Source organism: Cibotium barometz, chromosome 22 (genome assembly GCF_041138505.1).
Source record: "Cibotium barometz isolate CiBa-2024 chromosome 22, ASM4113850v1, whole genome shotgun sequence".
NCBI classification, from domain to species: Eukaryota; Viridiplantae; Streptophyta; class Polypodiopsida; order Cyatheales; family Cibotiaceae; genus Cibotium; species Cibotium barometz.
The window spans coordinates 45,007,077-45,029,649 of NC_141067.1; the positions used below are offsets into that span (position 1 = coordinate 45,007,077).

Sequence of the window (22,573 nt, forward strand, 5' to 3'; positions counted from 1 at the left end):
TTCATTCATAGCTTCTCCTATAAAGTTAACTTTTTTAAGTTTTAAAGGCCGATGCTTTCAAATCTTTAGAGACATGTTGAACTATGGCCAACACAATATAGTGATTATGTTGTGGAGAGTATATGCTTCCCTTTGTCTCTAAGCTTGGACAAGGTCTAGAATACTTGGAGTCGCATTCTACATCCATTGTTAGTGGGTAGTGAATATTAACACAATGATAAGTTTCCCAAAGTTCATAGGAGAAGATGACAATTGGTGCCACTAAGCTTCCATTAGCACCAAATGGTGGGGGGATCTTATAAAAAATGTCGTTTCTCCTATATGACTATTACATAGCAACTAACAAAGATATTTTGTATCGATTTAGAGCTTTGATACCATGTGCAATGTATGGAGACCAGTACAAGAAGTAGGAATCGATCAATGCACAAAACTTTAAACTCAAATAAGATAGGAAAGAATATTGTATCAATGAAGAGAGAAAATAGATGGCAAATCCCCACACTCGTGTACTCTTGCAAAGGGAAGATTTTATGGCTGATCTAAAACTACTTAAATAGAGGTTTGTGCTAATAGAGGCGAGGGAATAAAGTCACAGTAATGACTAATGAATTCTTTAGAGTGGTTATATGCTAGTGATAACTGTTGAACTGTATAAAGTATTTGGTCGTGTATCTATATAGGCTTACATGTGGGGCAGCCATAATAGGTCCACAGTCATAGTCATAGTCAATTCCACCATCAGACTCAATTCATAAGAACTAGTATAGAGTGGTAATGTAGACTCAGCTCATAAAAACTACTAGTATAGAGTGGTTGGTCACGTATCTATATAGGCTAGAATGCGCATAATACAGACTCAGCTTACAAAGAACTGGTTCGTCATGTATCTATTTAGGCTTGTATGCATGGGGCAGCCATAACAGGACTACAGTTATAGACAGTTCCACCATCCGTCGCAGCTTTATAAAGGGATTAACCTGTGTGAGCAAAACCCTTCCCAGAGGGGTCTAATGTGAGGTGGGGCACACCACACTTGATGTCTCATACATTTGATTGTAAATGCGTGTATGCTATTCCTCTTTGGCTCAGGGATGAGCCCATGGGCGGTTCCATGGCTCTAGGTTGGGAGGATTTGAAGCCTTGTTTCTTGAAATCGGGACTTCTCAATGCCTGCACCCAAAGGAAAGCCCACGACTACAACATAGCAATTCTGTACCAGGTCTTAGCAACCTTTGCCCTGCTCGTTCCAGTGCCCACTCAGCCCTCTTAACATATTTCTTCACAGTTTTGACATAGCAATTTTCTGAGGCCAGAGGCTATGCATACTTCCACAATTTAGAGCAACGCAAGTGAGTACTTCCACGCCAGGAAGAAAAAAGCAGGGACAGATTTGTGGGGCATAGAACACCATGGCTCTCACGCTGAAAAGCAGGCTGCCTACAAGTAAAGCAGGGAAAACCCTCTTGGTGAAATACCTGGATTCAGCTTTATAGCCCAGCTGCATCAACCTTGAAACTTGACCTCTACGACTCCATGTATACTTCATTTCCGGAGTACAAGGTATTGTCTCTGCATGAGTCATGTATCCCCCCAAGAACTTCAATTGGGATATTGTCAGTCTGCTTCACAAGGCCCATTTCCCTCATCCTCTTGATCATCTGTAATGCATCCTCCACCCTGCCAGCTGCAAAATACAGATTTGATAGAGTAATATATGGTGCAGCATCTTCTGGATCCAGTTCAAACACACGATTTGCAGCATGCTCTCCTCGCTTCACATCTACCTGGTTTCTGCAGGCACCAAGTAAGGTTGTCCATGCCACAGAAGAAGAATTGAATGGCAGCTTTAATAGCAACTTTTCTGCCTCCTCCAACCGCCCTGCCCGCCCAAGCAGATCTACCATGCAATTAAAATGGTCTATGATGAGCTCCCCTCGATGCTCCTCTGCCAGCATGAGAAAGTGACGCAAACCCTCATCCACAAGGCCATCATGGCTGCATGCTGAAAGAAGGTGTACTAGAGCTACTTTGTCTGGTGCAACTCCCTCATGCAACATTTTATTATACAATCTAACTGCAATTTTGCCCTGGCCATGCTGGGCATATGCTGCAATGACAGCGCTCCAGGACACTATGTCTCGCTTGCACATTCTATCAAACACCCTAGATGCATCTTCTAGATTGCCAAACTTTCCATACATGTTAACAATAGCATTTCCCACAGTAAGCTCTGACTCAAATCCATTGCTTACAACAAAAGCATGCATTTCCTTGCCTTTGTCTTGAGCAGCTGTGCTGGCACATGCAGAAAGAATGCTTGAGCAAAGAAACTTGTCTGGAAGAACTCCTTCCTGTCCCATTCTGTCCAAGAGTCGAAGGGCGTCTTCGGCCAGCCCATTCTGGACATATGCAGAGATTATGGCATTCCATGACAGTAAGTCCCGTTTCAACATTTTTTCAAAAGCTGTCTTTGCATCTTCTGCACTGCCACACTTCCCATACATTGTAAGAAGGCTGTTCTCCAAAGCGAGGTCTGTTACAAACCCAGAGCCTAAGATGCGGGCATGGATTTGCTTGCCTTTAAGTAACATTGCCTTACTGGTAAAAGCTATTGCAATGCTTATGAAGGTAACCCTATCAGGCACTACACCTTCCTGCTGCATTTGATCAAAGAGTTGAATAGCATCCTGGTCTTGCCCACTAAGAGCATATGCTGTCAACATAGAAGTCCATGAGACCCTGTCACAAGCATGAGAATTGTCAAATATCCTCTTTGCATCCTTCACTCTTGCACACTTTCCATACATGCTCACCAGAGAATTTCCTATGACAACATCTAACTCGGATCCATTGCAGACAATGAAATGATGAATCTGCTGGCCTTGTTCTAGGGTTGTAGAACTGGAACACGCGGAGAGCATGCTGATAAAAGTCACGTTACTTGGTGCTACGCCTTCCCATTGCATTCGTTCAAACAGTAAGAGTGCATCCTTGTCCTGGCCATTCCGCACAAATCCTGCAACCATGGCATTCCATGAAACAACATCCATCAATGAAATCTGGTCAAACACGCTTTGTGCATCTTCCAAGCTGTCACAGTTTCCGTACATGCTGACAAGCGCATTGGCCACACCACCATCTGCCTCAAATCCACCATCTGCAATGCAACTATGTACAAGCCTGCCTTCCACTAAAGCTGTCTGGCTAGCACATGCAGAAAGAATGCTCAAAAAGGTGGACCTTTCAGGCCTCACTCCTCCAGTATTCATCTGATGGAAAAGATGTATAGCATTCAAATTCTCTTCTTCAGAGACATAGGCAGCTATCATGGCATTCCAACATACTACATCCCGTTCACCCGTTTCTTCAAACACCACTTTGGCATCCTTCAGACAGCCATACTTGCCATACATGCTCAAAAGTGCAGTGCTCACAAATACAGTGGGGTTCAAGGCACTGTCTACAATGAGGGCATGGATGAGCCTAACCATGGAAAGTCCATCTTTGCCGGAGCATGCTGAAATTATACTACCAATGATGGGATTGTCTGGCAAGAAACCCTCTTTCTGCATTAGCCAAAAGAGATGAAAAGATTGGTCGGTATGTCCATACCTGATGTATGACCTGATAAAAAATCTCCATGAAAAAGCATCACGTTGCTGCATGTGGAAGAAAAAGGCCCTTGAATCCTGCAGGGCTCCACAATAGCCATACATCTGCAGCAGAAGGTTGTTGAGGAGGATGTTTTGGTCGAGGCCAAGTGAAACGATGTGGAAATGGGCTCTCTTTCCATCTGAGAGAGCCTGGCAATGCACAGATCGCCGAAGAAGAGAAGTGAAGAAAGAAGTCTCTGCTTGTACTGTCGGAGAGTCCGATGGAGGCCTCACAACCTCCCGCCATAGCTGCTCTAGGCTCCCGACCTTTGCACTGCACTCTGTGTGACACGCGGATCGCAATCTGCTGTCACATGAAGAAGAAGAAGAAGAAGAAGAAATCCTCTTGGCCGTGCATATTTCCTTGTAAACCATGCCCAGTGATGGATTGCATTTGCAAACATTTTTGAATTAACTGAATTTCAGCATCTCCGACCTCCTCTCTCAGGAATTGATGCATTTGTTGAGGTTGAAGCCACTCAAAAAACTATGGCTCTTTATAAAAACTAAGGTTTGAATAGAATTTACTATTTTTGACATACTCGTATGTGGCTCATCGTCTCTCTCTCTCTCTCTCTCTCTCTCTCTCTCTCTCGATGACCATGTGTGGGCGTAGCTATAGGTCCAATCCCATCTCTCTCAGGAGCCGAGAATTTTGCATCTTGTGCTTTTCTTTTATAGTCTCGAGGTTGCAAGGAGGTTTGTAGCGTTCTCTTTCTTGGGGGAGAGTGGGATATACCACACTAACAGGTGTGCACACACCCCCCCCCCTCTCTCTCATAGATCAGTTTATGATATTATTGTTATGCCAAGCGGAGGAGGAATGGGGATGGAGGATGGAAGGCTAGGGAGGAGGAGAGCTTGGTGGGTGGAGGAGGATGGCAAGGAGGGTAGGAGGAAGATCAGTTTATGATATTATTGTTATGCCAAGCGAAGGAGGAATGGGGATGGAGGATTTGGGGATGGAGGATGGAAGGCTAGGGAGGAGGAGAGCTTGGTGGGTGGAGGAGGATGGCAAGGAGGGTAGTTTGGTGGGTAGGCATTTAAACTTATAAAGGGGATGGAGGATGGAAGGCTAGGGAGGAGGAGAGCTTGATGGGTGGAGGAGGATGGCAAGGAGGGTAGGAGGAAGAGAGTTTGGTGGGTGGAGGATGGGGATGGAGGATGGAAGGCTAGGGAGGAGGAGCTTGGTGGGTGGAGGAGGATGGCAAGGAGGGTAGGAGGAAGAGAGTTTGGTGGGTAGGCATTCAAACTTATAAAGTCTCATACGCTAGTGTATGTAGTTGTGCTAAGCGAAAGAAGAGTGGGGGAGGAGATGGCAGGGCAGGAAGGAGGAGAGCGTCATGAGTGGAGGAGGATGGAAGGAGGGTAGCAAGAGGAGGGTTTGGCACGTAGACGTTCGAACTTAGAAAGTCTCATATGCTAATGTATGCACTTGTGCCGAGTGAAAGAAGAGTGGGGGAGAAGGATGGCAAGGTAGGGAGAAGGACAGCGTAGTAGGTGGATGAGGATGGCACGGAGAATAGGAGGAGGAGAGTTTGGCAACAGGTAGATGTTTGAACTTAGGAAGTGTAACCTTAGAGCATTAATAATCACACATGATAGGAAGCATAACCTTAGGAAGTGTAATCTTAGAGCATTAACAATCACACATGACAGGAAGCATTTATTATTGCCCATCTCAAAGTCTTCTGAGTATATTATCTCATAGTTTTCTAAATAAGGGGTTTACGAACTTAACTAGTATGATTATGGATGAGATGCCAGGATGACAGCCCTGCACTTATGCCACTGGCATGGTTGGTGAGTTTATAGGTGATATGCCGCAAGTGGGTTGTGTCATAGTAGTCAATCTGATTTACTAGAGTCATGGCATAGTTATAGTATTAGCTCATGTCGTTGGGCTTTTACTATGGACCAACCTTGTATGTTCTAGTAGGAGAGTACTTTCCCTTATGGCATACTTGGTGAGTTTATAGGTAATATACTGCCCAGTGGGTTGTGTCATAGTCAATTTGGCTTACTAGAGTTATGGCATAGTTATAGTACCAGCTCATATTGTTGGGTTTATACTATGGACCAACCTTGTATGTTCTATCAGGAGAGTACTTTCCCTTATAGTATGTACTCTTATATTTATGTTATGGTTATAGAGAAGAGAATAGAAGAAAATTCAGCCATCCATTTCTCTTGTGTGGTTGTCTACTCTTGTGTGTGTATGCTTGCAAGGAGCTCAAGTTTACCCCCTCCCTCACATTCTTCTCATGGTATCAGTAAAGTGCCCCAACCTTGTATGTTCTAGTTGGAGAGTACTTTCCCTTATAGTATGTACTCTTATATTTATGTTATGGTTGTAGAGAAGAGAAGAGAATAGAAGAAAATTCAACCATCCATCTCTCTTGTGTGCTTGGCTACTCTTGTGTGTGTGTGTTAACCCATGGCGGACATGGCGACGTACTATATTTTACGTCATTAATTTAAATATTCTGAGTCATGGGCCGGGCTTGTCGGCACCATATGTTAAGGATGAAGGGATTGGGTGATCGCCGATGAGAGGCGCACCTTGGATATCAGTAGGATAAGGGTTAGGGTCGGCCGGCCATGTATGGGCGCCCAAGTGTGAACGGCCAAGTCACCTATATGAGTCAAATGTAACCCTAAAATCCTCATTCTCATGTGTTGTGAATACAAGAGTGCTCTTGCCTTATCTCTTTGGTTTCCTTCTCCTGCGTGTGTGAGAGAGAGAGAGAGAGTGAGAGAGCGATCGAGCACTGTGTAGCGGCACGGCGGCGGAGAGGCGGTAGAGCGGCGACGGCGGCTCCTCCTTCACGGCTGCGACGCGGGAATCCTTCAAGGCGGCAGTTAAGCGGTGAGTGACACACCTTTTGCATTCTGTTTTGAGCTTCCTTCCCTGGTTGTATGCTTGCAGCCATTCGTGGCTCGCATACGGTGTCTGGCAAGTCCCCAGCTACGACCTGTGCGGCAAAAGCGCACATTTTTGGCGCCGCTGCCGGGGAGTTGCCCTGCACCAAGCTCCAGTTTGCAGCTCGGCTGCTGCATGAAGTGTAATCTACACTGTAGGAAAGCGACTGTGTGTTTGTTGTTAAGGCGTTTCTGTGTTGCATTTCTGTTTCTTTTGTTATATTTTCGCTCCGCGTGTGGGCGTGCGTTCTGTTATCTGGTTTCTGCGTGCGAGAGGGATTTCTGAACCCCCAGATCTGTGCTGTGTGTGCGAACTGCACCGCGGCCAAGGCTGAACCCTAAGGAAACCATAGAAAACTTATCTCATAAAAAAAACAGAAAATAAAAAATAAAAAAATTATAAAAAATTTAAAAGAAAAAATTAAAATTTTATTTTCAAAGAAAGAACCGAACGTGTGGAGAGGAAAGATTTTCTAATTGGAGAAAATTTTTTTTGAAAAGAAAGAACCCCAATTGACCCACGACCCCCGGCCCCCGGCCCGGTCTTTTGATATATATATATAGGAGAGTGAGCCTCCATAGCTTTCTTTCAAGTGAGAGCTTATGGGAAGTTGTGCCCTATATGTAGCCCACTCCCCAAGGAGTAAAGTGAGTATGTGGGATAAAGTCCTCACCCTTTCCTCCACAAGCAAATAGGCTTTTGCCCCTTCCCCCCAAGGGAAACGGACTGTTTTGAGGACTACAAGAGCTCTAGATAGGCGAACACGGTGCTGTAAAGCACACTAGGACCCTTTGAACGATACGCTCGTTTCGAGCTATCATACGCCCTAGTCCAAGTTCGACCGTAAGTAAGGGGGTCAAAAACGGGTTAAAAACAACACAAAAACAAGTAAAAACGGGGTGCGAAACACCTAAGAAACCACTTGTGTGAGTTTCAAGGGTAGTTACCAACGCACGTAGGGTACCCACGTCACATGCATCTACGTTCTGGTCGGGTGCTAGAGCCTGAACCACTAGAAAGCGTTTCAGTTTACGCAGGCTCACACCATCCCTCCACGTTGGCATCTTGGCCTTCGGCTGGAACCCAAGGGAGTGCAACCCAAGATCCACGAATAGTGGATAGTGACTCGTCCTCTGACTCAGAAGCCATGGAAGGACACCCTACCAAGAACCCTGAGGAGACAAGCCAAAACATGCCAGTGTGGGCCCCACAACCCGGATCTAGCATGTTTAGTCGTCTAATAGAGACCTTTAGTAGAGCTACACGCTCTGAGCATGCGACAAGCAAAGTAAATGAAGAAGGAGAGGTAGTAGATTCACCATTCACATCTTATGTAGACCCTACCCTCCCAAAGAGTGTCCATGTGGATATTCTACCCACTTCGTTTAATGAGAGCCCTACTGAGCTACCACGTTCCGATGCTCTTCCTAAAGTAGAGGTCCCTAGAAGCCAATCCATAAGAAGTGACATTGCGTCCACTTCAAGAGAACCATTTGGCACACCAAGTCTAGATGGGATATTTCTCAATGAAAATTAGGAATATGATCTACACACAGAGACTCTAACTGACCTATACACAGGTTACACATACCATGTAGGTTGGTTAGAAGTCCTACGATCTACATCTAGCGCCACTAATCTAGAGGAGCAACAACACATGATATGTGAGGTGATTCATAGAATTATCCAAATTGAGAGGCAAAATAGGGGAGTGAACCTAGTTTCCACTGGCCCTATGAGGTTTTTGGATACGGGCAAGGCCAAACAACCAACCCTATCACAATTGGAGACTCCCTCGGTGAGTCCCATAGACCCTTCATATGTTGTTTCGCCTGGAGTCTCAATGCAGGTTGAGCCCACGAGTAGTAACTTTAGCTTTCCAACCTTGGCTCAACTTTCCATTAGGGAATCCGCAATGCCTACCCCAATGATGAGCATAGCTGAAAGTGCACCTGTTACCGCTGTAGTTAGTACGACACCACTACCTAGTGGAATAGTACCTACAACAGTGCGTACCAGTGCCTATCGACCCTATGTACCTGTCGCTACTCATGCTCAGGTAGCTCCTACGCCTCTTAGTATGCCAATGGCGTATGCTCCACGACCGCCTTATCATAACCATTATCTAAGAGGAGCTAGGCCTAGCCACATATCATATCCTACGTCATTTGCCAACCTACTCAGACCAACGCCGACTCCTATCAGCCAGGCTATCCCAGAAGTGCCTCCACCAACTATGCCTGCTCACTTAGGTGATCTCGCAGCATTTGCTCAGACGATCGGACGATCCATTGCAGAAAACATGCGGGGCATGCCTGAGAGAGAACCTAGAAGCAAGGCAGTACAAGTGGCTAAGCTCACTCAAAACTTCAGTGGTAACGAGGATGTTAGGAAGCACATTGAAGTCTTTGAACACGTGTGTGATTCCTTGGAAGAGCACAATGAGTTGCATAAGTGTAAAGCCTTAGGCTTAACCTTAAGTGGGAAGGCCGGAGATTGGTATCGAACCTTAAGGGTTGAAGAGCGCACTCACTACCCCACTCTCAAGAGATTGTTCTTGAAAGAATACATACGTGAGGGTGTGCTTTGGGGGGTAGCATCTCAACTCCAAAAAGCTGAACGCGAGGAAGGGGAGTCAGTGAGAGACTTTATAAGTCGATTGAAGCATCTAAATTCTCGCTGCACTCCCGATGAGCGCTTCAATAACAACCAACTCCTCGATAGATTCATCCGAGGATTGCGCCACGAGGACATTTACAATGGCCTAGTCATTAGAGGTCTTACAACGTGGGAAGCAGTCACTGCCAATGCAATCCAGTTAGAAGACAACTTGATGATTGCAGGTAAAAAGGTGTCTTCAGAAACAAAATCCGTTAGTTTGCAAGTATCTGGGCACGAGCCAATGACGGTGAAACCTATTGCCAAGGAGCCCAAGATATCTGAAATGTCTGTGACCGACCTTACTAAGGCTCTCCAAGAATACTTTAGGGGTAATCGAGCTCCTCAAAATAGCCATATGTACCCAAGGAGAGAGCAACAATGGTGTTCGGTGTGCTTAGGACCACATAGCACGAGTGAATGTCCCACATTCAGAGTCAAATTCAATGGGAATTGCAATGCATGTGGTAAGTATGGCCATCAATCTAAGGATTGCCTAGTACTTAAGCGAATGTTGGCAAACCAGGCACCACTAGCTTGGTCAAACACACCTCAAGTACCCGCGCTAATGCCTGCACAACCTGTCGAGCAACCGTCACAGCACATAGTTCCAAGGAATCCGAATGTAGTCCAGTCTGTGCCGTTACCACCGCCAGTGCTAGGACCACAACCTCCACATCCAAGGATTACCCCAATAAACCAGATGGGTTGTGAGTCACATAGTGCATGTGGGGATTATGAAGAGGAGATAGACCCCACTGTTCCATACGGAATTGATACGTTTGAAATGATTCCCCAGTACTACATGGAGGATCATTTCGGGCAAGTTAAGCCTGTATATCAAGCGGCTGCTCTCGCCACAAGGGGGCAAAACCTTAATACCTTGGTGAGGAGACCACCTCTTCAATGCTACGAGTGTGGAGGACCGCATCGTGTAGCGGAGTGCCCTAATAGGCTACAGAAGATCGCTACTCAAATGCAACCAAGTCAAGGGAGCACATCGGGAATGCCGGTACTTACATGTAATCGTTGTGGCATAGATCATTTGATCGCTCAATGTCCACATAATCCTAATGCACCCAAGATTACGCCATTGAATTTGGTTGAGGTCACCAACCAAGCACGAGGAACCACACCCGTTGTACCCGCGAATGTAGTTACACGGTCAATGCTTCAAAATCAAAACTACATTCTTGAAGAGAGGGATACTGCATCAATCGCTCAGGCAAAGAAAAAGAAAACACGACGAAAGAGATCGCTTAATGCCACAAGCTCCAAGCCCAGTTCAAAGACTAACATAGGGACAGGAGACGACCCCGTGTATATGAATGATCCTGAAGATGATTCCGATTCAATAGAAACCATGGGGACCAAAGCCACTACCTTAAGGGAGGAACCCACTCGGGAGCTCAACGAAGGAGAATCAAGCGAGTACATAAATAAGGGGAAATAGAAGGAAACTTCCTCGGCCCCACAACCAAGTCAGTTAATGCCCTCTCGACCTCCCAAACTGACTGAGACTTCCCAAGACAAGCCACGTGGGCCAAAAACCCTCAAGAAAAAGATTGGTACTTACCCAAACCCAGTTGAGGAGATTGAACAAGTGCAACACTTAAGGGGTTTGGTGGAAGAAACACAAAGAGAACTGGAATCAAACCCGAGAAAAGTCAAAATTCCAGATACAGTGTTTCCTACGCAAGTTCAGCCTCACAGGAACCATAAACCGTTAGCTATACCTAGTTTCATTCGGGAAGAAAGTGAGGATAGGACATCCGGAAGTGGGCAAACACCCTTCTTGCTGGAAAGAATGTTTAGTGAGGGAATGCCTGACCCCATTGAAGAGGAAGTGATTCCATCTTCACCAGTCCCTAGTCAAGGAGCGATATCTCGAAAAGTACCATTGAATGTGTCCAAGCTAATGGATTTCATGTCCTCCGAAATCAGAACCACGATCATATCCAAATTATACGGAGATCCTGAGCTATTCTTAGCTCTTCGGGCATTTCTCAATGGAGAACTAAAGGCGGGGTTACCACAATTTGCAAATATGGATAGACCCGACACGCTTCAAGATGAAGGGGAACATTGGGATCTACAACCCAACTTAGATGAAGATTCGGTCGTTGAAATACCTGTGAACAAGTTGGGTCAGTACTTTGAAGGGGACGAATCTAATGCCACCCTCCCCATTACTACCAAGGGATTAACTCTAAAGGGAATCCTTGATGGTGGTGCTGGAGTGAGCATTGTGACTAAAAACTGTTGGGAATCCATGGGAAGACCTCACCTCGAAGTCACAAACATAGTGGTTAAGATGGCAAACGGAACCATAGCTAAACCTATTGGAATGTTAAGGGACCTCAAGATCAAGGTCCTGGGATACAAGGTAAAACATACCTTCATTGTAATGGATTTCTCCAAGCATCCTATGTCATATCAAATGATCTTAGGACGTCCTTTCATGAGGGAAGCACAAATGGTACATGACTGGTCGAAAAACCATGTCTACCTACAATTCCAGGACTCTGTCATTCGAGTTGATCTTGAGAATGGTCGTGCACATCCTTTAGGAAGCAAGGTTATCATTGATAATCGATCGGATACCACTATTCACTCCGCCCCATTAAGGTATTGCTAACATGCAAAAAAGAGACTGATGATGGGAAAGATTCTCCTTATATGGATGTCCTACCGGGTATGACTGAGTCGGATAACGTGGATTGGGTACACCTAGCGGCAACCATAGACACATGGGAAAATAGAGGCACAAGTTGGGTAACACCTGCTGAGGGGCAAGATATGCCACCGTTAGTGCCAATAAACATGATAGGTGTTATGCACTTGACTCCTGATGGCGAGAACGTGGCAAACTCCACCGACACTGAAAGTAGCGAAGACTCTGACCAATGCAACTCTGAGTATGAATCTCAAGAAGAAACTGACCCTGAGCCTGATGGGGAAAATGAATCAAATATTCACCCAAATGTGGAAGCAAGGTGCTCAAGGCCTAGGACAATGACCTCCTGCAGTTCATCCGAAAGTGAAGATCGACCAAGTGAGTTCGAATCTGATAGAAACAAAAATCAAAAACTTGGTAAGAAGAAAACGAGACATAAGCGCCAACACTATCGAGCTAATGTACGAACTACAATAAACAAGGAGCGATCCACTGCCGAATGGCTTAGTTATGTAGGAGCCATTGATGCTCATCGGCGGGAGATAGCGGATAATTGGGGACAATACCTCCAAAGTGTCATGTGGTGTATTCCGCAACCTCATGACGTCGCCCAATTAGAAATCGAAGAGAAGCCGAAACTAAGTCGTACTGCAAGAAGGCGGCAAAACCAAGAGTTGGCTCAACAACAAAAGGAAGCGGAATTGAAAGAAAAAAGCCTGGCACAACAAGAACCAGTAGACTTACACCCCGCACCCGAGCATTTCAAATCATTCACCACAGGGGAACGTAAAGTAGTCTACACAAAAGCCCAACGAATGCCTACCAATGGAGTAGCGGTGTCTACGATGGCCCTGCGGTAGTTAAGGAGATAGACTTAGCAGATCCGGGTGAGGAGCCTAAACCAGTTTTTATTGCTCAAGACCTCACCAAGGCGGAAGAAGTTGCACTTACGAAGCTTCTTAAAGAATTCAAGGACATATTTGCATGGACATATCATGATATGAAGGGTGTTCCACCCTCGGTGGTGCAACACACGATTCCAATGATTAGCACTCCTAAACCAGTCCAGCAACGTCCCTACCCAATGAATCCTAAGTATGCAAAGATTGTACAAGAGGAAATTGAAAAGCTGGTAAAATGTGGATTCATATACCCAATTGAGCACTCAGAATGGGTTTCTCCGATAGTCATCGTGCCAAAGAAGAATGGGAAACTCAGAGTGTGCGTTGATCTCAAAAAGGTTAATGCAGCCACCAGAAGGGATCATTACCCCTTGCCATATTCTGAACATGTGCTTGAAAGAGTGGCAGGCAAGGAGGCATATAGCTTTTTAGATGGGTACTCGGGTTACAATCAGATCACAATTGCAGTCGAGGACCAAGCTAAAACAGCATTTATCACGGAGTTTGGAGTGTTTGCCTTTCGCGTCATGGCTTTTGGCTTGACCAATGCACCTGCAACATTCCAACGATTGATAAACACGGCCTTTAAGGAATATCTAAGGGACTTCTGTGAAGCTTTCTTAGATGATCTTTGTGTTCATTCCTCTTGGGATGAGCACTTGATGTGTTTACGAAAGATATTTGAAAGGTGTAGATTATATCGCATCTCCTTGAATCCTTTCAAATGCCAATTCTGGGTTAAACACGGAGTAATCTTAGGGCATATAGTGTCCAAAAATGGGATTTCCACTGACGAGAGTAAAATCAAGGTCATTCTGGAATTACCCCCACCCACCAACTACAAGGGAGTCCAACGCTTTATGGGCCACGTTGGTTATTATCGAAGGTTTATTCTCTTCTTCGCCGAGATAGCTCGACCATTGTATAAGCTTCTCATCGAGTTTATTTGGACCGAAGAATGTGACCGTGCCTATGAGCTATTAAAGAAGGCCTTGGCGAGTGCTCCAATCTTGAGAATGCCTAACTGGGATTTACTCTTCCATGTGCATATTGATGCATCAAACTTTGCTATTGGGTGTGTGTTAACTCAACCTGGAGAACACAAGCTAGACTACCCCATTAGCTTTGCCAGTCGCCAGTTGAATGATGCTGAGATGAACTACACCACTACGGAGCGAGAAGGGTTGGCAATGATATACGCAGTAAGGAAATTTCGTTATTACCTCCTTGCCACCAAGTTTGTTTTCTATGTGGATCATCAAGCATTGTTGTATCTGGTAAACAAACCATGCTCCATAGGAAGAATCACACGATGGCTATTGATTCTTCTTGAGTTTGATTTCACTGTTGTGGTGAGACCTGGCAAAAAACATGTTATGGCTGATCATTTGTCTCGCATACCTAATGGTGAGGCTCCTACGGGGGTTGATGATGACTTATCGGACACTTCCCTGTTCATGGTGGAGACAATGCCTGAATGGAGTGAGAAGATTGTTAACTTTTTGGTTAATGGCTTTCCACCCAAGGAGCTTCGTAAAGATCTAGCTCGAAAGCTAATCAAAGAATGCGAACCCTATTGCCTGATAGCCGGGACTCTTTATAAAAGAGGAAAGGATGACGTTCTTAGGCGTTGTGCCCGAGAGGATGAGTATCTATACATTTTGCAAGAGGCACATATGGGCGTAGCCGGTGGTCACTTCTCAGGCGACTTAACTGCACGAAAGATCTTACAATCAGGGTATTGGTGGCGCACTATGTTCCAAGACGCATCACTCTTTGTGAAGGGTTGCGATGAATGCCAACGATATAAGAAACCCCAGAGGAAAGATCAGATGCCCCTACATCCGATCAAAGTAAACCAACCATCTGAAAAGTGGGGTTTAGACTTTGTAGGTCCAATTAGTCCAGCGGCCCGAAACACACAATCTCGCTATATTATTGTGGCCACTGACTATATGCCCAAATGGGCTGAAGCGAAAGCGACACGTAAGGCAGATACGAGGACAACAGCCAAGTTCCTCTTTGAAAATATAATCACACGATTCGGTTGTCCTTTTGAACTTGTGAGCGACAATGGTACGCATTTTATAAATGAAGTGATTAAGGAGCTCACAACAAATTTCATGATATCCCATCATAAATCTACTCCTTACTATCCGCAAGCGAATGGCCAAGCCGAGAGTACCAACAAGACTTTAATCTGTATTTTGACAAAGACAGTTGAAGCTCATCGCACGGATTGGGATCTAAAGCTTACGACAGCTTTATGGGCCTATCGTACTGCGTACAAAGTGGCTATTAATTGCACACCATTCAAAATGGTATATGGCCAAGAAGCAGTCATGCCGTGGGAATTTGTCATTCCTAGTCTTCGTGTTGCTACTCAAGAGGGTTGGGATGGTAATCCCTTAGTAGAGCGTCTATATATCCTTGAGAGGCTAAACGAAGAAAGACAATTGGCTGTATACAGTGCCCTTGTGGAGAAGGATAGAAGGAAAAAATGGTTTGATCGCCATCTAAAGGACAAGGACATCAAGGTTGGGGATAAAGTCCTGATGTATGGAGTGCGAAACGAAAAGAAGAAGCTCAAATATGCTGGTAAGGGACCATATAGAGTATGTGAAATTACCCCGCAAGGTACCATCAGAGTGGAGACTCTCGACGGAGTTGAAACCATTGGATTCCTTAATGGGAGCAAATTCAAAAGGTACTATGACCCCCTGAGCCAAGAGGAGTTACATGCAATCCATCAAAAGAAGGCAGCCAAAGAACAAGCTGAGCTTAAAAAGGTACAAGCAAGAGTCGAAGCAAAAGAACGTCAACAGCGTGCTAGGCGACAACGAGAAGCCAACTTGGGAATTACGCAAGTATTTTTCGAGGAAGCAGAGGAGGATGCACTGGAATCTGACCCACCTCTAAGATACCCAATTGAGTTACAGAGTCCTTACGGGGAGGTGCTGTATAATGCATTATTGGATACAGGAGCTCAACACAATTTGCTATCATATGGCGTGTGGTGTCAACTGGGAAAACCACCTTTAACCAAGAGTTCTATCCAAGTTCAAGGAATCAACAAGAAGAAAACCCCTGTCTCAGGAATTCTGCACACTCCGGTTGCTTATGACAAGGGAACCATAATTCAAAGCTTTTTGGTTATGCCTGCTGGTACCATGGAAGGGACTGTAATCTTAGGGCGCAAATGGATGATGGCCACCAAGTGCAATATCGATTGGGCAACCAGACGAGTCACAACGCAAGAACCAACACTAGGTCTGACCGCTCAAAATCCCGCACCTAAGTCATCCATTCAAATATTAGATAATGAAAAATCACAAAGTCCAGTGGCAAAACCATCTTCGATTGTTGGCCACCCCTCTAACGCTTCAACGCCAAGAGTGGAAACAGGCAAAGTGTTCCCTAAAGCTTCACTTACTATGCCAAAGAGTACATACAAGTGGGTCCCCAAAGCTTCGTTAACAGCTACTTCCCCTGCTCAATCTCGTTCAGCCACCAAAAAGCCTCGTAAAAGGAAAGTAGCTACCCACCCGAGAAAGGGCAATGTAACATCGCGATGGATCCCTAAAAAATTATTAGTAGCCCAAGGGTACTACAAGGGGAATGACCAGATTTGGGTCCCTAAACATAAGGTGAATCCCTTTACATCACCTGTAAAACCTTGCAAACCAATTGTTGCCACCCCAATGACAATTCAAGACCGTGGTAAGGGAAAGGTAATAGAGTGCTCCACACCACTTCTTCCAGAGTTAGTTTGGATTCCCAAACGATATCGATCATTACCACCTAGCTCAGGAAGGGGGGAGTCACATGAAGCTTCTAGCTCTTCATGCCAAACACACATTGATATAGAAGTTTCTACATCCTCTACACCTACTCTTGTCAACACCCAACAAAAAATCGATGAGTCTACGTCTCCCCTGGTATCGTCGAAAACCATTTCCTCCATTCGTCACTGGGAGCGTACACTACCATCTTTGCAATTGGATGTGGCCACAAGGGTCATAAAAAGCTATCTGCCCACATCACAACCTATGACCCGCTGGACAAATTGGTTCCAAGAGGCTGCAACATCATTGCAAATAATATGATCTACCCAAGGAAAGGGGGAGCATGTACTCACGCTCGACATTCTAATGCTTCCTCCTTAACCTTCTCCCCTGACCATGTAATTGCCAAATTCAAGGGGATGTATATATATAGCTTTATACACAGAAGAGAAAAGAAAAGAAAAGCAAAAAATAGTAAAAAGAGCAAGAGCACGTTAAAAACAGAAATATCCGTATATACAATCAAGAATTAGATTGACCTGTCATAAACCTACTGATGCTATATCTGTGTTTGCAGATATGGCAGATGCACGATCATCATACACTTCATCCACTCCTACCTTTGGTGAGAGGTATCATCTATACCTTTCTCAGATATTTCACATGTGCTATCCGGTAATTGAAACTGAATGGGATCATATAGATGTACTAGCCAGAGAGGAAAATATTGAGGAATTAGAATGGCTAATTCGCCTATTGACCATGACTGACCCCTACTCCGTAGAGGACATATTCCCGATAGCCCAATGCTTTCCTTTTCCACAAGATGACTATCCTCGCATGGTTACATTTTTGATGAGTTTATGTGGATGGGAAAATGAAAAGGAAATATCTGACAGTGATGAATGGACGGATGAAACTCATGGCACTACTGAGGTTGACTTTATTTGTTTGGATGATGCGGATAGAGGCTTAGCCTTAGGGCTAGAGCCAGGACTCTACAACATCCTCTTATCGTATCCCAGTAGTAGTGTGGTGACTGGTAGGTAGGTTAGTGTTTGCAAGTTTTTTCTAGTTTAGATTCCTTAAACAAGTCTTGAAATTTTCACACTGATGTGCCTCTCGAGGTATAGTGCTTGTTAGTTGATTGTACAGGTTGAAAAGTTTGAGGTGGGTTTGCTTTCAAGTCTTGAGACTGCTGCAACGTTCATCAAAATATATCTACATCAAATTGCAAGCTGTCTCGTCAAATCAAGGAGATCTCCAATTACAGGTGTAATTCTTCCATACCCACTCTCTTTCGTTTTTACTATTCAATCAATTGCATAAACTATAATGCATGACCACATGGAAATTGTCAATGTACTACTTAGTTTTTGAAGTTGCTTGCATGCTAGTGTAAATCATTAATGAGCTTGACTTTATTGGAAATATTCCTAGGCAGCATGACGTCTTTAGTTAACCTTGGAATACAATTGTCTTAGGTCTAGGGTCAAACCATCTTAATGTTTGACACCTGGCCATGTGTGTGTTGACCTCTAGGACATAGCTATTACCCCTTTGTCGAAAGGATGCAAGACAAATTATAGTTCAGGAGCGAAGATCAAAAGAAATAGATTATAAAAAAAAAAAAGCCTACAATAAATGGCAATACAAGTCTATGATGTGCTTTAATGTTGGCCTATCGCCTTATTGATACTTGGTAGGCGAGGAGTATTCTACTCCAGACCGATGCCTTGGTTGGTAGGGGGTAGCCTTGCCTAAAGTAAGCTAATAGATTCCTGGATAATGCCTTGTGTTAAACATGGTACCAGGATCGATGTTAGTTTTGCCTTAGGAAGGTCGCCATTGTGTGTAAAAATTGTCACGTGCATTAATTTAAAAAAAAAAAAGAAGAAGGCAAAAAGCTCCTGTAACTCTGATGTTTCTTGTGTCCCAAGGCTTGTGGTATTAACTTGTCCTTAGAGTAGACACAGTGTGGTCATCTGTTTATTTATTAAGCTTGGTTATTTTCCTTGACTTAGGCCAGTTATAAACCTTGCTTAACCTTTGACACCTTGCTAACTCTTGAATTCCTTTCAATAATTTTAAACTCCTATTAATTTGCTACACTAGCTCACTCATGTGACCCTTAAACTAAGTTCTCATAGCAACATCCATTGTGGTCTCACATGCTTGAATTTATACACTTTATATCTTTTGAATTCCAGCATACCTTCACTCTACTTCCCTGTTTTGCAGACGGTCTACCACAACACCCTCTCGAGCTTACCATACCATAGTTTCCGAGGACGGAATCTACATCAGGAAGGGGGGAATGTTAACCCATGGCGGACATGGCGACGTACTATATTTTACGTCATTAATTTAAATATTCTGAGTCATGGGCCGGGCTTGTCGGCACCATATGTTAAGGATAAAGGGATTGGGTGATCGCTGATGAGAGGCGCACCTTGGATATCAGTAGGATAAGGGTTAGGGTCGACCGGCCATGTATGGGCGCCCAAGTGTGAACGGCCAAGTCACCTATATGAGTCAAATGTAACCCTAAAATCCTCATTCTCATGTGTTGTGAATACAAGAGTGCTCTTGCCTTATCTCTTTGGTTTCCTTCTCCTGCGTGTGTGAGAGAGAGAGAGAGAGTGAGAGAGCGATCGAGCACTGTGTAGCGGCACGGCGGCGGAGAGGCGTTAGAGCGGCGACGGCGGCTCCTCCTTCACGGCTGCAACGCGGGAATCCTTCAAGGCGGCAGTTAAGCGGTGAGTGACACACCTTTTGCATTCTGTTTTGAGCTTCCTTCCCTGGTTGTATGCTTGCAGCCATTCGTGGCTCGCATACGGTGTCTGGCAAGTCCCCAGCTACGACCTGTGCGGCAAAAGCGCACAGTGTGTTTGCTTGTAATAAGGAGCTCAAGTTCACCCTCTCCCTCACATTCTTATCATGGTATTAGCAGAGCACTAGTTCATATCAAGAGCTCAAGAGCTAGGTAAGGTCAAGAGGACCTTGGAGTTTTCAAAATTTAGATTCAAGGCCATTTCTGGGCCCATTTTGGCTCTATAAGTTTTCTGCAGGCACTTTTTGATTTGACTGTGTATACCTAATTTCTAGTTCAGTGCATAGTTGTGTAGTAGAAGTTTGGTTGCAGTACATTCTCTGAAGAGAATCTGAGATTTATGGGTTGTTGGCAGATGTTTATGTGATTGGTTCACATAAACAGAGGTAGGTTTACAGTACCGCATATGTTTATGTGATTGGTTCACATAAACAGAGGTAGTATAATAGGTTTACAGTACCGCATATGGTGATTATGTTGGAGATAACAGGTTTGTTTGTAAGTGTAGAGGTTTCTACTGTAGGTAATCATGCTTGATAGTCTATCCTAGATTATGAGCGAGAAGCTGGATATGAACAACTTCCAAGCATGGAAGTTCAGGATGAGAAATTGCCTCATAAGAAAAGGTTATTCAGAGTTTGTTTTAGGTGACGAGAAAACAGGATGAGAAACATCCTCATGGGAAACGTTAAAAGAATGCAAGGGAAAGGGAGAGCTTGAGTTCCTTTACAAGTAAACACACACACACAAGAGAGAGAGCAAGACACGAGATAGATGGATGGCTAAATTTTCTTCTATCTTCCTCTCTTTTCTATAACCATTAACATAAAGAGATAAGATTACATACTATAAGGGAAAGTACTCTCCTACTACTATAACATACAAGCTTTTTGCATCACCATTAGCGGCATATCAACCATAATCTCATTAACCAAGCTAGTGTGGAAGTTATCACCCAGGTGGAACCATGCTAGTGGTATAAATAAGGAGGCTATCACCCAGGCGGGTCATCAATGTCCATAGCACTAGTTGAGCTCGATAGCTCAACACTTCCCCTCAAGCTCAATCAACACCACACACTACACTCCAAGTAAGCTCGTAAACGTGTGGAGCTTCTTTATGCCCAATGCCTTCGTGAAGATGTTAGCCACTTGATCCTCTGTGCTGGATATACTAGCTCTACATCACCTGCTAGAATATGCTTTATTTTAGCATAGTAAACTAGGTTACTATCCAGCTATATGCTACTCATGTTGTCACAATAAATGACAACGGCCCTCTATCTATGGGCTTAACTATATCACCAAGTAGCTTCTAAAACTAGGCTACCTCATAAGCTGCCATAGCAGCACCCTTGCACTCTACCTTTGTACTCAACAAAGCAATTGTCGACCATTTCTTGCTGCTAAACTCATAGTAGCATTTCCAAATGGAAACATAAAGCTATTGTAGATCTCATGTTTGTGACACTACCAGCCTAATCATCATTTGTGCACATATGTAGATATGTCTTTGTACCAGCCTAATAGAAAAGTCCATAATTAATTGTGGACTTTATGTACCTGAGAATCCGTCTAGCCACATCCAAGTGTGGCTTCCTAGGGGCCTGCATAAATTGACTCACAAGCTTAACAACATAGCTCCAGTCTGGCCTAGTAGTGGTCATGTAGATCAAGCTACCCACTATACACCTATACATAGTGGGATCCTCTAAAAGCTCACCTATATCTATGGAAAGCTTTGTGTTCTGCTCCAATGGCACTGAAATAGGCTTGCAATCTACTATACCATACTTGGACAATAAACATGTCTAACAAAATGCCAAGCCATACTGCCTTTTTTGTAATAACAAAATTCCATGAGGTGATCTCACCACCTCTATGTCCAAGAAATATTGTAGCTCACCTAAATCCTTCATCTCAAACTTCTTTAAAAGTCTCCTGACGTCATGTATTACTAGTGATGATCAAGTCATCCATATAAATGACTAATAGTATTATCCCTCTATTTGTCTTTTTCACATAAAGTGAAAAATCTACATTGGATATCGAAAATCCAATGGTGACAAAGATACTCCCCAATCTTGTTTGACTATACTTTGTGTGCCTGTTTCAAGCCATATAAGGCTTTGTGTAACCTTCATACAGAATCTGGGTGTGCATCCTCTGTGCAAGCACCACTCTCATAACCTGTGTTGATATGTCAACTCAACATGAGCTGACACTCACACGAGGGGCCTGCATGACTGTTTGACATTTACATCACTGGCGGGTTTGGTAGAGTTGGCACCAACATATCTTCGCCAGAGATTCTTATAAGATTCCTCCCCAGCCCCTCAAGATGTCCAGTTTCTCCCCCTGTAATCAATCCCCTTTTCAAAATAATAACAGATCTTGTTTCTATCTGTTTTGGCCTAGAGAGAGAAAATGTTCTAGAGAGAGATAATTCAGTTTTTAGATATCTTTGGATGGAAAAATATCCCTTCGAATTAGAAGTTCAAAAAGAAATTCCTGAGGTACGTTAGAAATAAATTATAATGTACACAAAGGACCTTAGCCTAAGGGTCCAGATTTTCTGAAAATTTTGGATTAAGGTTTCTATGGACCAATAGGATTAATCCAAATGTAGGGAGAAGGAGGAGATAAATTGAAGAATAAAAGAAAAACCCCCCAAAAATGAGTAAATGTTCACTAAGGACCAAAGAAATAGTTGAAAAACTGATTTTTGACACCTCAGAGTGGGGATCTTCCCTCATGAAGGAGGAGCCTTTTTCTCATCATCACCCCCAATTTAAAATCAATAAAATGAGATATTTCATCTCTCCTCTCTCCTATTTCAAAACTAGATCCAAAAAGTAAGTTGAACTGACCAAAAAATGGTCAAAAATTGAGCAAGCTGATCTGGAAAATTCTAGAATCAATTTGCTTGGTTAGAGGCTCACATTTTCCTATAAATAGAAGCCTCCCCCTTTATAAAAGCTCAATAGTGTTTATGCATTGTTACTTTGCTCCTGTCCTGAGCCATTTAACATTGAATTTCTTAATAATTCAATTGTTTCTGGCCTAATCCTCTCCAAAGTGAATTGGTGGCCACTCTTGCTTCAAACAAGAGTAGAACCCTCAATCCCTCAAGCCAAAGG

At 44.0% G+C, this 22,573-nt stretch overlaps 1 protein-coding gene across 1 annotated transcript; it reads right to left on the minus strand.

Moving 5' to 3' along the window:
* Nucleotides 1–615: 615 nt before the first annotated feature.
* Nucleotides 616–4,330, minus strand: LOC147626658 (pentatricopeptide repeat-containing protein At5g39350-like). Its single transcript, XM_086816731.1, has one exon. The coding sequence runs from the start codon at nucleotides 4,029–4,031 to the stop codon at nucleotides 1,527–1,529; it is 2,505 nt and encodes an 834-aa protein (XP_086672857.1). The 5' UTR covers nucleotides 4,032–4,330; the 3' UTR covers nucleotides 616–1,526.
* Nucleotides 4,331–22,573: the final 18,243 nt, after the last annotated feature.